Here is a 16,850-nt window from a genome sequence, read left to right on the forward strand (position 1 = left end):
GGTTGGGCAGGAGGGAGTTAAGGCCCCAATGGAGAGAGGGATGTAGCCACACCCTGAGCCAGCAGCGAGAGGCTGCAAGCTTAGAAAAGGAAAACACCTTTCTTGGCAGAGTCAGCGTTTAGCTGAGTGAAGGAGCTTCCCTCCATCTCTTCCCTGCCCTGGGGAGTGGCTGCCATATTGGGAGCACTTTTCTAAGAGGAAAGTGATAGACTGACAATGACAACCTTGGTGAGAGGACAGGGACGAGGGAGGCCTGGACACCAGGATGAGTACGAATGTGACAGTCCTGGGTGGAAAGAACATTTTCTAACTGCCCACCCCCACCCCCCCTCCCCCGCCGTCCCGGCTGTCTATTGAATCAAGGGACTCCAAGAAATTATAAGACCCCTTGAACGTCATGCTTGGTGAAGGAAACGGCCGAAGCCTCGAGCCGGTTAGAGGAGGAGCTAGCCTCAAGGAAGAGAGCTCACACAACCCTGGAAAGTTGTCAGACCACCTAGCAGGAGGCTGGAGTCCAGACAATGACGATGGGCAGGACCAAACCTTGACATGGCTGCTTAGCTATGCATAGCTCTTGGCTTCTGTCTAAACTCACACCTCGGACAGGACCTGGAGGGCGGACTTGGGGCAGCGGAGGGCCATGTTATTGGACCCCTTGTTTCTTCCTCCCAATGAGAGCACACTGAATAAATTTCCCTTTTCTGTTTCTCACTATTAATTTGTCTCTTTTTCAGGCCATAAGAGTGCCGGAGGCCAAGGCTGGGCCCTTGGAGCTTCCTGGCTCTTGGCCTCTGACCCTAACAGGTCCAGTAACATGGGCAGCCCAAGGGACAGGTGGTCCCTCTAAGGAAGAACTTGGGCAGCTACAAAGATTTTCTCCAAGCATCTCAGGAGCTCTGTATGTGGGAGAGGAAAGGGGCTCATTTTTCAAGGCAGGAGCAGAGAAAATCAGAGAGAAAGAGAGACAGACAGACAGACAGACAAAACACTCAGCTATGATGGAGGAGGGTTCTGACCATCAGGCTGTCTCTCCAACCTGCAGGGCAATGAGGCCCTCTTGAGCAGGGCAGGGCTACACAGTAGAACATTCCATGAGGATATTTCAGGCAGTGCCTCCCAGCATGGCAGCCACTGGTTTACACAAGGGCGGTGAATGCTGAAAATGGGGCCAGCAGGACCCAGGCTTATTATTTTTTTACATAATTTTTAACTAATTCAAATTTAAGGAGCCATGCGGGGCAGACAGCTGCTACGTTGGCCAGCACAGTGAGGCCAGAGATACACAAAGTTGGAAAAGCCATCCAGAACATTCTCTATGCTGTGGTCATACTGGAGATTCAGATGGGTGAGACTGGATCACCTTCAAGATCCAAATAATGTTTGTCTCTTGGTGATTTGTGAACTGGTGAGCAATGCAGTAACCACCAATAATTCATGTAGCCTCAGACAGCCGCCCGGGTGATGTGATTCGGGTCCAGGGAGCACGGTGTTAGGAGGTACATGATTAGGGAGCACGGTGTTAGGAGGTGCATGATTAGGGAGCACGGTGTTAGGAGGTGCATGATTAGGGAGCACGGTGTTAGGAGGTGCATGATTAGGGAGCACGGTGTTAGGAGGTGCATGATTAGGGAGCACGGTGTTAGGAGGTGCATGATTAGGGAGCACGGTGTTAGGAGGTGCATGGCTCTGCCCGCACCGTGAACCAAGACTCACCGGGGAAAAGCAGAGGACCACATGTAAATTCTTCCTGGATCTGGTGATGAAGTATTCATACAGGTTGTCAAAGGTAGGGGGGTGGCGAGGCAGCTCCCTCTTCATGACGGATATCAGGCTCTGGGTGATCTCATCCATCTCATCGCGGGCAAATAAGTTGGAGATCTTTGAGGAACATACGAGAAAGGGAGAGAGTGGTGTGTGTTTTACGTAATTTCCCATTGCTGAATCACTGCTGTAAGTCTGGTTAGGAACCCTCCATATCTCCTCCTCCCTCCCTCCTCTCCCTCCTCTCCCTCCTCTCCCTCCTCTCCCTCCTCTCCCTCCTCTCCCTTCTTCCCTCCCTCCCCTCCCCTCTCCTCCCCTCCCCTCTCCTCTTCTCTCTCTCTCTCTCCTCCTCTCTCTCTGTGTCTCTCTCTCTTCTCTCTCTCTCTCTCTCTCTCTCTCTCTCTCTCTCACACACACACACACACACACACACACACACACACAAACCACCACCACCACCACCACCTCTTTCTGCTCCTCCTCAGCCACACGTCAAGTTTGCCAGACAGCATCAAAAGCACAGCTCTTTTATTGAGCACGGTGATCAAGAGCAGTTCACCGCCCCCACCCCAGCCCTGACACGCGTACACCATTGAAGGCTGTCACCCTAAGAATGGTGCCCAATCAATGCTTTCAAGTGTGTAGTGAACTCTGCATTTGACTCAGCCCTGGTCCCAACAAGCATCAGCGATCACTGGTGTGCTGGCCAGAGTCAACAGTGGCAGGCCTGACCCTGAGAAGAGAGTGGTTTGGGACCTGGGAACATGGTTTTGGGGATATCTCTTCTGTTGCTAACGGATAAGATGGCTTCCCTGAGCTTCAACTATCAAGTCAAGCACTGCCAATACACGGTTGAGGGCCTGGTTTTCTTCTGGGGCATCCAGAACTTTGACAATTGTAGGCAGTTCTAAGAGATCTCCTGACAGCTTCCCTGAGGAGAAACATGGTGTAAACATCATGGTACACCCAGGTCAGCACCCCTTCCTGAAGGGGAGGCTTGCTGTATACGGCCCCTCAGCGAAAGCACAGGACACCTGGATGCTGGGTCCTCAAGGCTACGTGTGGTGTGTGAATGTGTGTGTGTGTGTGTGTGTGTGTGTGTGTGTGTGTGTGTGTGTCTGTGAGTATTCACGTGTGGAGAGTGCACATTATGTGTGCTAACGTGTGTGCATGCACATGTGGAGGCCACAGGACAACCTCAGAGTCATTCTTCAGACACCATCCACCTTGACCTATAACTCACAAAGAAAGCAGCAGTGGGACCCCAAGGACACAGCATCATGCATATTCTTTCGGCTGCTCCTCACCCACTTGCCAGGTTTGCAAGCCCAAAAAAAAAAAAAACCAACCAAACAAAGCAAACAACAAAAACATGGGTTCTGGGTATCAACCTCACGCAAGCAGATTTTACTGTTCAAAATGTCTCCATAACTAGGATGTCTCCTACTTTATGGCCCAGGTGGGCAGCCTTGGCATAAATCTCAACCATTAGTGCAACTCCATGCTGAGTGCTGGTGACCTCCTAACCCAGTGCCACGGGTGGACGGCCATGGGAAGCAGCAACGCAAGAGCCCGCCCACTTCCAGCAAACAAAATTCACACAGCCATTCTACACTTTCAACCGGGAAGCAGGCGGAGCAATAAAATAAGGCGTAGGAGCAAACTTAAGATAAAAAAAAAAGATAGGCTAGGAACCGCTTAAGACGGAATAAAGCATACAAAATAATATGGAGTAGGACAGCGTTCATTTCACACAAATACAGAAATAAAATGAAATAACCTACTGCATCGCGTGTGCTTAAATCTCATTTCTCAAGTCAAGAATGCATGCAAAATAGTCTCGCTTTTGTAAATTTCCTGTTCTTTCTCCACAAATAAAATTTAGATTTAGGGGCTGGGGGATGGCTCAGTTGGTAATGTGCATGGCAAACATGAGGATTTAAATTTCAGTCTCCAGAACTAGTGTTTCCGGAAAAACAAAACAAAACAAAACAAAACAGGAATCCAGGTGTGACATAATCCAGACATAATCCAAATATTGGAGCCCAGAGTTTGATCCCAGCATCTGAGTAAAAAAATCCATGCACAGTGGCACGTGTTCGCAATTCCAGCTCTGGAGAGCTGGAAACAAGCAGAGATCCCTGGGGCTCACTGGCCAGCCAGGGGCCCAGGAACAGGAGAAAATCTCTCATCCCAAATAAACAAACCAAAGCATCTCAGTGTTTGAGAGGAACAGCAGCCATGGTTGTCCTGGAACCTTCACATGCAAATTCACACATGTGCACATATATCCACGCACACACATTCACCTGGGCGGTGGGCAAACACACACACACACACACAAACACACACACACACACACACACGCACACGCACACTATACCCTTTGACACTGTGAACTGCGCCTCTCTGAGGCTCACCTCCCCTGAGGACAGCAAGTTATTAAGGTACTCCAGGAATGCCTCATCTTTAATCTCGTTGTCCGTAAAGATGAAGGTGATGCCTTTGCCTTCAGCTCCGGCCACTTTGTACAAATTCTTTAGGTCATCTATTAGATTGCTCACATTGTAAGACCTGCAAGGGAAGCAGTAGATGGTTGGTTGTTTTCTTGGTTTTTTTTTTTTTTTTTTTTTTTTTTTTGTGTGTGTGTGTGTGTGTGTGTGTGTGTGTGTGTGTGTGTTTTCCAAACCATCTAGCGGAGTTGGAGATATGGCTCAGCAGTTAAGAGCGCCCGCTGCTCTAGCAGAGGACCCAGGAGAGGTCCCCAGCTCCCACCCTGGGTGCCTCACAACTGCCTGTAAGTCCAGTCCCAGGGCACCTGATGCCCTCTTCCGGCCTCCGTGGGCACCGCACACATGTAATGCGCATATAGACATGCAGGCACACACATACACATAAACTTAAAAGTAAGAAGTTAGCATATCTAGTCCTAGTTTATCTCAAGACACAGAAATAAAGTATGATAATTGGAAAGAACATCTGCACCGGCTCCAACACATACTGAGTAATGGCGTCTGCCAGAAGACATGGGGAGTAGAGATAAAAAACAAACAAACAACTAACTAACTAAATGTGCCATTCAAAACAAATACATCACGCACATCAAGAACAGAGAAGTGGAGAATTTAATGGAAGCGAACCACAAATAGCGGGAAAGGAAAATAAACATTCTCCCCTACCCAGGCATCCTACTCAACAGATAGAGTCCAAGTTAAGTACACATCCAGCATCTAAGACTAATCTGAAATCTCGGTAAGTTTGATTTGCGGGGGTGGGGAAGTGACAATAAATTATGAATAAAACTAGTGACAGGTTACATATCGCAGCTGTGCGCACAGCTCACCAAGCGGCTTGATTCGGAGAAAGCCTACAGATAGACTATGCAATTTCGGATAAGTAATGGGGATGCTATAATGAGAGGGTTGCCGATTATGGAAATGGAAGCCTTCTGGGCTTTTTCTACCCACCCTGTCTCCCCTTAGAAATAAGTACCACAGGCGGTGGGTGCGATATATAAAAATGAAATAGACCTTTTCTGAAGTGTCGTGCCTAGTGGGGAAACTGATGACAAGGATAGTGAAGAAACGTCACATGAAGAGGGTGTCTTAGTGCAAGAGGCACAGCCACCTACTGGGGTCACGATCCAGATAGGAACATGGCTTAACACCAACAAGGGAGGCCACGCCTGGGGCTGGGGTCTCTCCTTGACGGAAGGAGTGCTCTCGTCCCGTTTAAGGAGACAGCCGTTGCCTAGCACCAGCTGCAGGAAGGTAGGCTCCATGAGAGCAGTCTTTCCAGTTAGCTCAAGAAAAGCCAGAAGTATATCTTTACCTCCCAGCTTTTAAGGTTTCCAATTTTTAGCTAATTACTATTAACACATTTTTAAACTAATTTCCATTTAACATGTCTTATGCAATTTAATTATTTATTGAGAATTTCAGACACGGCTACGGTATTCACATCATTTCTACCTCTCTCCCCCTCTCCTCCCATGCCCGCCCTTCATGCTCTCTCTATTTTTATCTCTTGGATTATATTTATTATTCTCTCCTTTGCCCTTCTACCTGCCCCCCACACACATGACCATATATAAATGTGTTTCAGGCTGACCCCTATAACCCAGCAGGATGTCCATCCCTCGTGAAACTAAGTCTCCCTTTTCAGCATCCATTGGTTGCCTGCAGCTCTTCATCATCTATGAATAGGGTCTTAAGAAATTTCCCCCATCCTCATTGGTACATCGACCAACATTGTCATCGAGCAGGTCTCTGCCTGTGGGTGTATTCCTTAGCCATAGTCTGGGTATATCTTCTTCTATATATGATACTTATGTAAAAATGTACTTAGAAACGGGAGGCTGGAAAGATGGCTCCAGGCGTAAGGGAAGCCACTATAAAGCCTGATGACCTGAATTCAATCTCTCGGGATCAGAAGAAAAGCGGGAGAAGAAAACAGACCCCTGAGTGCTTTGGCGTACCCACATACATACGCACGTGCACAGAAAATAAACAATAAAAATTCAAGAAAAGAAATTGAGGGAAATCAACACAGCAACATGTCATGTTTTTAAAACATGAACATTTAGCTGGAATAAACACGTCAAAACGAGTTTTGTCCCGTCTCACCTGGTTAATGTAATCTGAAATATCTGATACCCGGCAATGAAAGAGGCCAATCTTGAAAGGCTCTGCTTGCCTGAGCCGCCGACACCTACCAGCAACGCATTCCCACAGGAGGTTCGAACTATCCGAGAGATCTATTTGTGAAATAAGAGTGTTTATCAGAAAAACGGATGCAGATGTTCACGTACTCTTGCACTAAGGGGTCCAAAGTCTGACCATGTGTTCCCAGACCAAAGTAGATGCTTTCCTTATAATGCCCCATCTTGGGCTTTTGTTGTTGTTGTTTTAATGTGCCCCATTGTTTTATTTAACTCAAATTCTCTTTTTATTTTGTTTTGTTTTGTTTTTTCAATTTATGTATGAGTGTGTGTGTCACATGTTTTGGGGGCACCCTCAGGGGTCAGAAGAGGATGGCTGATCCTCAGGAACTGGAGTTCCAGGCAGTTCTGAGCCACCCAACATGGGTGCTGGGGGCCACACTCGGGTCCTCTGCAAAAGCAGCAAATGCTCGTAAGGACCGAGCTGCCTTACCAGCCCCTTCATTTCTTTCTTTGCCCATCTATATTTGCATCATAAAAAAGAGCAAATTTGGTTTGCTTTCTTGTTTCTTAACTCTTTCCATGTGCTCATGTGCACGTGTCATTACCTATTTCTAATTAAGATGTATGTGTGTGTGTGTGTGTGTGTGTGTGTGTGTGTGTGTGTGTGTGTGTGTTATACAGGCGCCCAAAGCATCCAGAAGAGGATATGAGATCCCCTGGAGCTAGAGTTATAGGCAGTTGTGAGCTGCCCACCGTGGGCCATAGGAACCAAACCCCAGTCCTCTGGAAGAGCAGCCAAGTGCTCGTAACCGCTGGGTCCTCTCTCCAGCCCCCGTTTCATTTCATTTATACTCAGTGGGTGATGAGGATACACAAAACGTAACAACGGGTTCAAGTTGACTGTGTATTATCCATGCGGTCTGTTAGAGCAAATCACGCAGACACCTATCCACAAGGAACGCAGCCTCATCCCACACAGTATCGAGACTGCGTGCTGAGCGAGGGCGAAGGGAACAGGCACTCTTCGAAAGGGCCTGGGCAGCTAGCCTTCGGCCTGGTGTGGCTTTTCTGTGACTCATTTCCACAGTAGGGATAACAGGCAAATGGAGGCTCAGAGCTCACTCTAGCCACTTGAAAACATTGCAAAAAAAAGGCTGTCCTTTATGCTGATGTCACCAACGAGGAAGACTCTGGACCAGCGGTTCTCAAACCTCCAAACACTGCGACCCCTTAATACAGTTCCTCAAGTCGTGGTGACAGCACCCACCACCACCACAAAATTATTCATTTACTTCATATCTCTAATTTTGTTACTGTTGTGAATCATAATGTAAGTATCTGATACGTGGGATATCTGATACTCAACCCCCCCCCCCGAAAGGCTCATTTGACCCCCAAAGGGGTCGTGACCCACAGGTTGAGAACTGCTGCTCAAAATGGATCACTGGATCCATTATTATCACTGAAAGTAGCTATTTGTAAATATTTTAATTATTTTGTATGTGTGTACATATTTGGTCTGGGTGTTTGTCTGTGTACCACATGTATGCAGAGTCCATGGAGGCCAGAAGAGGGCGACAGATCCCCCGGAACTGGAGTTACTGATGGTTTTAAGATACTGTGTGGGTGCTGGGAATCAAACCCCTGTCCTCTGGAAAAGCAACCAGTGACCGCAATCCCTGAGCTATCTCTTCAGTCCCTAGAAGTAACTTAAAAAAAAAAAAGGTGGTAGATCAATAACAGCACTTTGGTTTTGCATAGATTACATCACATTTTTAAAAGTGTTTTGTCTGCATGTAATGCCTGCATAGTGCCAGAAGAGGGCACTAGATCTCATTACAGATGGTTGTGAGCCACCGTGTGGTTGCTGGAAATTGAACTCAGGACCTTTGGAAGAGCAGGCAGTGCTCTGTGCCAACTCTCCAGCCCCAGGTTACATCACACTTTGAAACATACTCATCACTGAGGGTTTTTTGGGACCTCGATGAGGGTCTCAAGCCCTGCCCCACAAGTCATTGTCATGGTGGGAGTTTAGTAACAAATGTGTTGGATGCACTGTGTGGAAGCCTTGAGAACTCCCCCAACTTTGAGGCTGTACCCCTGCATGACATCATCACTGCCAGGGGAAGAGTTCCTCTTCCATCATCCAACAGCATTAAGTGACTACCCTGCTCTGTAGCTTTTCATCCTGGATCATGCTGTGCTACCTCTAAATAGCCCTGCTTCCTTCCATCTGCCCTGTGCACCTACCTACCCTACCTTGTCCCCATGAGCTTGTCCACAATCTGCTCTCCAAGGACAAAAGCTGACACTTGGTAAAACATCGCCTTCTCTTCCCTGGGTGACAAGATTGCCACAACAGGGGAGACCTTGCTGTGTGCCTGGCGGCAGTGGCGGTGGCACCTGCCTTTAATCCCAGCACTCGGGAGGCAGAGGCAGGCAGATCTCTCTGAGTTTGAGGTCAGCCTGGTCTACAGAGCAAGTTCCAAGACAGCCAAGGCTACACAGAAGAAACCCTGTCTTGAAAAACTCATTTAAAAAAAAAAAAGAGAGTCCTTGGTGTGCAGCCATGGGAACCTGAGTTCAAATCCCGGAACCTGTGTAGTGATCACCCACCCCTGGCACGGTGAGGGGTGGAGACAGGAGGATCACCAGAGATGGCTGGCTGCCAGAGATCAAGTTTCAGTGAGAGACCCTGTCTCAAGGAAATCAGGTGGAGGGCGAGAGAGCCGGGCAGCCGGCGCCCTTCTCTGGCCTCATTGCAGACATGGGCTCACACCCCTCCACACACAGTGATTAAACATAATTCCAAGAAAGGGCATTTCTCCACAGGCTGTTTCAGCTTCCTCTGAGGACGGAGAGTGCTCAGAATCAGAACGCCAGGAGCTCCGGACCCAAAATCCATCTGCCTTTGGGAAACACGTGCTGCTGTGCAGTGGAGTGGGAGAGGGGGGTAGCGACTCAAGCGGGGTTCTTAATAGTCCACCATCTTTAGAAACAGGGAGCTGACTCAACCGATGGCCACCCTTCTCCGTGCTACCCGGTGGGACGCTCGCTCGCTCTCTCGGTAAGTCCACCTAAGAAAACTACGTTGCAGACAGTGTTCGCATACGCCAGGAAACGGTCAACCCAACCTTAATTAGGTGAGTCATGGCATCTTTAAAAAACACCAGGTCAAGGGACGTCCCTCTGATGATCTCATTAAACTGCTTCTGGTAAAACTGGAGCTTTTCACACAGAATTTCGAAGCTAGGCACCTACAGGAGAGAAAAGGGATATTTAAGGTGTAAACTTCTGGATGTCGCAAATATTTTTTTCCCCTTTGCTCTCAGTCTGTGTTTTCATATTTTAGCTTTTGGAAAATGCACGGGTATTTTATGGTTTTTTTTCATATGACCAGATCCGTTAAGTTTGTCGCTCAGGAGCAAAGCCTTGCCTACTGTGGTTTTCAAAGTGTTCTTTTCCTCCGCCTGCGCTTTTAAACTATGTTGACATGTGGTCTCCCCCCCCCCCAAAACTCATTTGAAATCCTGTTTTCATTTCATTAACTCTATCCTTTTCTCCCCCACTAACTTTTTATGTACGCATATGCGTGTTCCGGGATTAGATTTTGCGCACCCTACGTATGCAGATGCCCTCGGAAGCCAGAAGAGGGCGCCAAGATAGCATAGAGAATCCAGGTCCTCTGCATGAGCAGTAAGTGCTTTTAACTGCAGGGGCTATCTCTCCAGCCCCAAATCTATCTATTAATGTAGGAAAATGGCATGACTCTATTTAACTCACTGAGGTTTTATCACACCAGTTCCCCAATAGTTTATCCAGGGACTGCGGATGTTGGACAAAACGCTTTCCAAGTTACATTTTCTATCATGGGACTGTTGGCAAGGGCTGGCCAGACTTCTATAATGGCTAAATTATCCGGTGCTCCAGGCTTTGTGGTCCTCACCGTTTCTACTGCAATTACTCCACTCCACTCTTGCAAGGCAGCCACAGACAATATACAGACAAGTGTGCATGACTATGCTTCAGTAAAACTTTCTCTGGGAACCCTGAAATTTGAATTCTATATAGCTTATATAAAATAAAACACAGTGTTTATTCTCATTCATCTATGTCTGTCTGTCTGTCTATTTCTATCTCTCTCAATTGAATACCCACTGAGTGCATTGCAATGCTGCCTGTGCGTGCATGGGGGTCGGGCCATTTCCTAGAGCATGTGTGGCCAGCCCCTCGGGGCCCTGAAGAAAAGTGACTCTCTCTCTCTCTCCCACTAGCCATCAGCTGTCAATGGCTCCTTATCTGACACAGAACTTCGTGAGTCCCATCTCTATCCATGCTGTGAAAAAAAAAGTTTTTTTTTCCTCCCTGAAAACCTCTAAGAGGTGCAAATAAGTACCAATTCGTAGATTTTGGGCACTTCAAACAGAGTGTCTTCAGGCTCGTCACCAGTGGGCTCAGGCATGTCACGGAGAAAATCCACAAAGTATGGTTCAGGGAAAATGCTTGATGCGACATCAGGGTTGATATTCTCTTCCACCGCCCGGATGAGCTGCGCGTTGAACCACTGCTCGTCGTCAGGAGTTATAAACCTGAAAGGAATGGGCACTGAGAAAGATAGAAAAAAAAAGCAACCTCTCTACCCAACCCTGAACCTTCCTCACCCCAGGACATGGCCCCGTTGCTTAGGTGAAGCCGACAGGTCCCTACAACTTGCAGGGCAAGTGAGGCATGGTCACGTGACCTTCACTGTGCCAGACTTTACAGTGCCACAGAGGGAAGACAGAAGAGGGGCTGCTAGCATCCACAGAGTTCCTACTGTGTGCTAGAATGTTGCAGTCCCTACTTTACAACCTCATGAGCCTGGTGGCATCGTGTACATGTCACAGAAGAGGGAACTGGGTCTCAGGGAGACGGCTGAGTGGGGCAAGAAGAGGTCTCATCCACGCAAAGATGACAGTTTTTAGAAAACACACCCAGCTGAGATTCCCCCACGAATTGCATCAGCTCTCTGAAGGGGCGGTGGCCCATTAAGATGAGCTGCTGCCGCGGGGTGGGACAGACTGCCAGAGAACTGCCTCAAATTGACTGGCACGAGGCAAGTGCCATTAGTACCTTCCAAACCTCGTGGAAAATGGGCTCAAGGGCCGAGGAGATGGCTCAGCGGTCAAAACGCTCGCTGCACAAACGTGAAGACCTGGGTTTGGATTGCCAACCCCTTCATGAGCGCCGGGTATAAATAGCAAACACCTTGCTACCCTGGCTCTAGAAAGGGGAAGGCAGAGGCTGGAGGACCTTCGGAGCCCTCTGGAAGGTCAGTCTAGATGATTCAGTGAGAGACCGTGCCTCAAAAGATAAAGTGGAGAAAAACTGAAGAAGATGCCAGGCGTTGGCTTCTAGCCTCCATAGCACATGTGTGCATGTGCGCGCGCGCGCCCACACACATACACAATTTGAGCTATTCTATGGCTCTGAGCAGGTAAGACAAGAGTTAGTCTAGGTGTGTAAGCTTCTCGCGTGCACACCTGTCTGCGATCACTCTGTTGCACTCGTGCTTGAAGAGGGACATGAGTATGGGGATCGAGTCACACTCCTCGGCTTTTACGGTTAGCATCCCTTGCCAGATCCTGGAAAGGTCTCGGAGGTTGAAGATGTAGTGAAATTTGGAAGGCGTCGGTAGCATCTTCACCTGCAGACGAGGGACAGGGTGAGCACTGGCCACTTCACTCCGCAGGTAAAAATGAAGGAGCAGAACCGTGTTCTTGGCTGTCCCGCCTCACACCTCCTATCTTACGATTTTCCCTCCACTTCTACGTTTCCTGGGTTTTGCTTGCACGTTATGTCTGGGCACCGCAGGTGTGCGGTTGCACGGTGAGACCAGAAAAGGGCTCAGACCGCCCCCTCCCCTTCCGAGGACTGGAGTGACAGAAGACTGTGACCCAGCATGTGGGTGCTCTGCCAGAGCTGCCAGTAATCCTGACCGTCTCTCCCACTCCCACCACGAATCCTATTTTACATAAGTCCCAGTGAGTGAATAAAATCAAAACTAAGTTCATATTTTTGTCACAGAACTAACAGTTTAAAAAAAAACACATAAATGAGCAACATAAAAATTTTAAAGTCAAGAATCCTTAAATAGGATGGATTCCAGAACAGTGTACAAGAGACAGACTCTAACCCCCAACAGACTGTCCTAACACCAACCAACAGCCATCTCCAAACAAGTCCCTTTTCCACGAATTCCCAAGAACCACACGAACTGTGGGCAAAGTCATGCCTAATAATGGTTAAGTGCATGGACGGATGCACCGATACACAGCCACATACAAAGCTATGTAGACACGAAAACCTGAACATGAACTGGCGATCATGCAGTCAAGACCGACACACGTAGACTCTGGTACAGCTATTCTATTGTATGTGGTTTATGCATGTGTAGTTGTTGCTGGGTGTGCAGGTGCGTGTTACACATGTGTGTGGAAGCCAGAGGTTGATAGCAGGTGTGTTTCCCTTTATCGCTTTCCACCTTATATTCTGACACAACATCCCCCGTTGTACTTGGAGACTAAAGATTTGGCAGGACTAAACGGGCATCGAGCTCCTATGGTCCTACTGCGTCTGCCTCCCAGAGCTAGGATTGCAGGTAGGCGTCACCTTGTTTGTCCTTTTATGCAGGTGCTTGGGATCCAACTCAGGTCCCCAGGCTCTGTGGGAAATGGACCGGACCAGCTCGAGGGACAGAGACACCCAAGGACCCGTCCCGTGGAACGGATACCGGAAGGTTCACTCTTCTGTCCCTTTAACCTTTTTTTCCTTCTTGTGTATGCTAGTTGGGTTGTACAATAAAGTTTAATTGTTAATAAACAGAGCCAACAAGGCTCGCACAACATGCACTTTCCTGACTAAGCTATCTCCTCACCCACAAGACTATCATCCACTGATTGCTCAGATCAAAGTCAGATGACCAGAAGCTAACTCCGCAGACAACCAACTCAGCAGATGCTCGCTTCAGTACCCACTCAGAGAACAAGCTCTTTTTATATTGAAAATGTACCCTATGGAGTTGGTCAGGTTTTTTTTTTTTTAGACTCCTCTATTTTTATGTGTATGAGTGTTTTTGTCTCCACGTACATCCGTGCACTGTGTATGTGCAGTGGCTGCAGAGGCCTGAAGAGGGCATTAGACCTTCTGTGTGGAAGTGACAGACAGCTGCGGGTCACCTCAGGGTGCTGGGAACAGAACCGTGACCCTCTGCCAGTTCAACAAGTGCCCGTAGCTGCTGTCTCTCCAGCCTGAGCCTGTCCTTCTACTGAACTGCACAGTTACCTTCGTCCACTGCCACAGCACGCGGCCCACCGACACTAAATTCCCAATCATCTCACATATTTCAGGCTTGAACTTTCGACAGGGATCAAAGTACCCGCAGCCAATAACTCCTGGGGAGAAAATAAGGTGAATGGCACATGCTTAGTGTTGAGAAAAGGCCACGAGGTGCGCGTTTATCCTAATGAATTCATCCTTACAAGACTGACGGCCTAACACAGATCAGCACGGGAAGTCAGAGGTGGCCCGGCCACCGCCAATGGCGGTGAGTTATGTATGGACTTATATTTAACCCTCCCGACAGCCTTCCATGGCTGGGTCCCCAATCTACATGCATTTTATTTTGTGCCATATCAAGTAATCATGCCAGTCAACTGCACGTTTCATAATCTTTCACAATACATGTTACGGATGCCAAATTTGATGTCAATCATCCTAGTTTTATTAACAGTTCAAAGTGCTAGTCATGACTGGTAACCAGCAGAGTGTGTAGAGGTGCTGGTACTCATCAGCCCCGACTTCCCTGATTAGCCATGTGAGAACAAAACACACTTAGCTTTGTGTGTGTGTGTGTGTGTGTGTGTGTGCAGGTATACTTATATGTGTGTATATGTGTGCAGTTATACTTATATATAGGTGTGTGTGTGTGTGCATGTGTGCAGGTATAATTATATGTGGGTTTGTATGTGTATGTGTGTGTGCAAGTATACTTATATGTGTGCATGTATGTGTGTGTATAATTGTAGGTGTACTTATATGTGTGTATGTGCATGCAGGTATACTTATATATAGGTGTGTATGTGTGTGTGTGTGTGTGTGCAGGTATACTTATATATAGGTATGTATGTATGTGTGTGTGTGCAGCTATACTTATATATAGGTATGTATGTATGTGTGTGTGTGTGCAGCTATACTTATATATAGGTATGTATGTATGTGTGTGTGTGCAGATATACTTATATATAGGTATGTATGTATGTGTGTGTGTGTGTGCAGCTATACTTATATATAGGTATGTATGTATGTATGTGTGTGTGTGTGTGCAGGTATACTTATATATAGGTATGTATGTATGTGTGTGTGTGCAGGTATACTTATATATAGGTATGTATGTATGTGTGTGTGTGTGTGTGCAGCTATACTTATATATAGGTATGTATGTGTGTGTGTGTGTGCAGGTATACTTATATATAGGTATGTATGTATGTGTGTGTGTGTGCAGGTATACTTATATATAGGTATGTATGTGTGTGTATCTGTGTGTGTGTGTGTGTGCAGCTATACTTATATATAGGTATGTATGTGTGTGTATGTGTGTGTGCAGGTATACTTCTAAGTGAATATGTATGTGTGTGTGCAGGTGTTGTTATATGTGGGTACGTATAGGTGTGTATGCAGGCATACTTATATGTGGGTACATATGTGTACACATGTTTATGTGCAGGTGTACTTACAAGTGGGTGCGTATATGAGTGAGTGTGTGTGTGTGTGCGTGTGTGTGTGTGTGTGTGTGTGTGTGTGTGCGTGTCTGTGTGTGTCCAGGCCAGAGGACAACCTCAGCTGCTATTCCTCAGCTTCTCTAAGGCAGAGTTTCTCACTGGCCTGGAGCTTGCCAACTTGGCTAGGATGGCTGTCCTGCCTCTACCTCCCAGCACGGGGACTTGGGGCGTGTGTCATCATGACGGGCTTTTTGTTGTTTTTTTTTTTTATGTGAGGTCTGAGGGATTGAACTCAGGTCCTCTGACTCACATGGCCAACACTTTACCAACCGAGCCACCTCCTAAAGTCCCTGCTCACTTTTTATGCCACCATCTTACAAGGTTCTTTCTACGTGTGCTAGAACAGGCGGTAAGTGTGGCTCATCTTAGCGTTGGTATTTAGCTGTTCATTTCAGACGGGCACTTTAGCTCTTAAGCAAATCTCCCCATGGTCTATGTCCATCATGTGATGCCATTTTTAAAAATTAGCATCTAGATCTAGAGTGCTCCTACCAAAAATTTTGTCTATGGAGGCATTTGACGGCAGCGTGCAATTGAACACAGTGAACTGCCTCTTCAGGCGCTGCGGGATGTCGTTGCGGCCCCCGCCGGGGTGGATCATGGCTGCTATGAGCTGCACGTCCACGATGGTCGTGAAGTCCCCGGGCTTGTCCAAGCTGTACATGCCCTCCATTTCCATCATCTGCCGCACAATCTCGTTAGTTATCTGAAACGTCAGACGGTAACATCTTTTAGCCATGTCACTAGCTAAAAAAAAAAATTAATAGAGATGAAGGCACTCTCCTCCCACGGCGATGTGGGAACGACTTCCGCCATCACCTCCGAGGCAGCTGGGATGAAATGATACCAGTGACCTGTGAGCGTCCAGTGTGCCCTCTACTCTACTGATAAAAACAAACTTCCAGTTTCAGGTAGGCAGATGGTTGTTAAATACTTGGTTGCCCTGCCAACAGCACTCAAGAGTTACAAGTTTGAGCCAGGCAAGTGGTGGCGCACGCCTTTAATCCCAGCACTTGGGAGGCAGAGGCAGATGGATCTTTGGGTTCGAGGCTAGCCTGGCTTACAGAGTGAGTTTCAGGACAGTGAAAACTATAATTAGAAAGCCGTCTCAAAAGACAAACAAAAAGTTACAGGGTTGACTCTAGATGCCTCCCACACTCACTTAGATCAGAAGGCGGAACGGTCGCGGCCCGGAGCCCTCAACACTGTGAACTACTCAACATCTCAGTTTGGGGGTTACAGATGCCTGCCTGCAGCTGCTAACCCTGTTAATATGTCCTCCTCCTTAGAGAAAAACCATCTTGCCTTGGTTTCTGAGGCACACCTCTTCCCAGGCGCCTCTGATGACCTCTGGACCACTCTGCACCCTTGCTTTACCCACCCACGCTCACATTTCATTCTCCTCCCAAGGCGGCCGCCTTCCCTTCCTGTGACTCCAGCGACACCGCCAAAACTCCACACCCCAAGGAATCTCAAAGCTGTTAGTCTGGCTTTAGCCTCCCTCCTGTGCTCCAACTCTGTGCATTCAAATTCCTTTCTGGTTATCTTCAAGGGGACAGCACGTGAGCTCCCCGAGCAGAACCGTCTTTCATCCGACTGGTATTCAA

At 47.7% G+C, this 16,850-nt stretch overlaps 1 protein-coding gene across 3 annotated transcripts in view; it reads right to left on the reverse strand.

The window, feature by feature from the left end:
• The window catches only part of DNAH8 (dynein axonemal heavy chain 8), a 251,771-nt gene that overhangs the window by 100,799 nt on the left and 134,122 nt on the right, over positions 1-16,850 (reverse strand). For all 3 annotated transcript variants that reach the window (XM_084754008.1, XM_084754009.1, XM_084754007.1), the window contains exons 59-66: positions 15,736-15,949; positions 13,748-13,857; positions 11,947-12,110; positions 10,821-11,013; positions 9,559-9,681; positions 6,387-6,517; positions 4,182-4,335; positions 1,714-1,878 (exon numbers count right to left, since the gene is read on the reverse strand). In XM_084754008.1, the coding sequence (XP_084610134.1) occupies positions 1,714-1,878; positions 4,182-4,335; positions 6,387-6,517; positions 9,559-9,681; positions 10,821-11,013; positions 11,947-12,110; positions 13,748-13,857; positions 15,736-15,949 (1,254 nt within the window). The remainder of the gene's footprint in view (positions 1-1,713; positions 1,879-4,181; positions 4,336-6,386; positions 6,518-9,558; positions 9,682-10,820; positions 11,014-11,946; positions 12,111-13,747; positions 13,858-15,735; positions 15,950-16,850) is intronic.

Source organism: Acomys minous (genome assembly GCF_964271855.1).
Source record: "Acomys minous genome assembly, chromosome: 13".
In the NCBI taxonomy this organism is placed as follows: Eukaryota; Metazoa; Chordata; class Mammalia; order Rodentia; family Muridae; genus Acomys; species Acomys minous.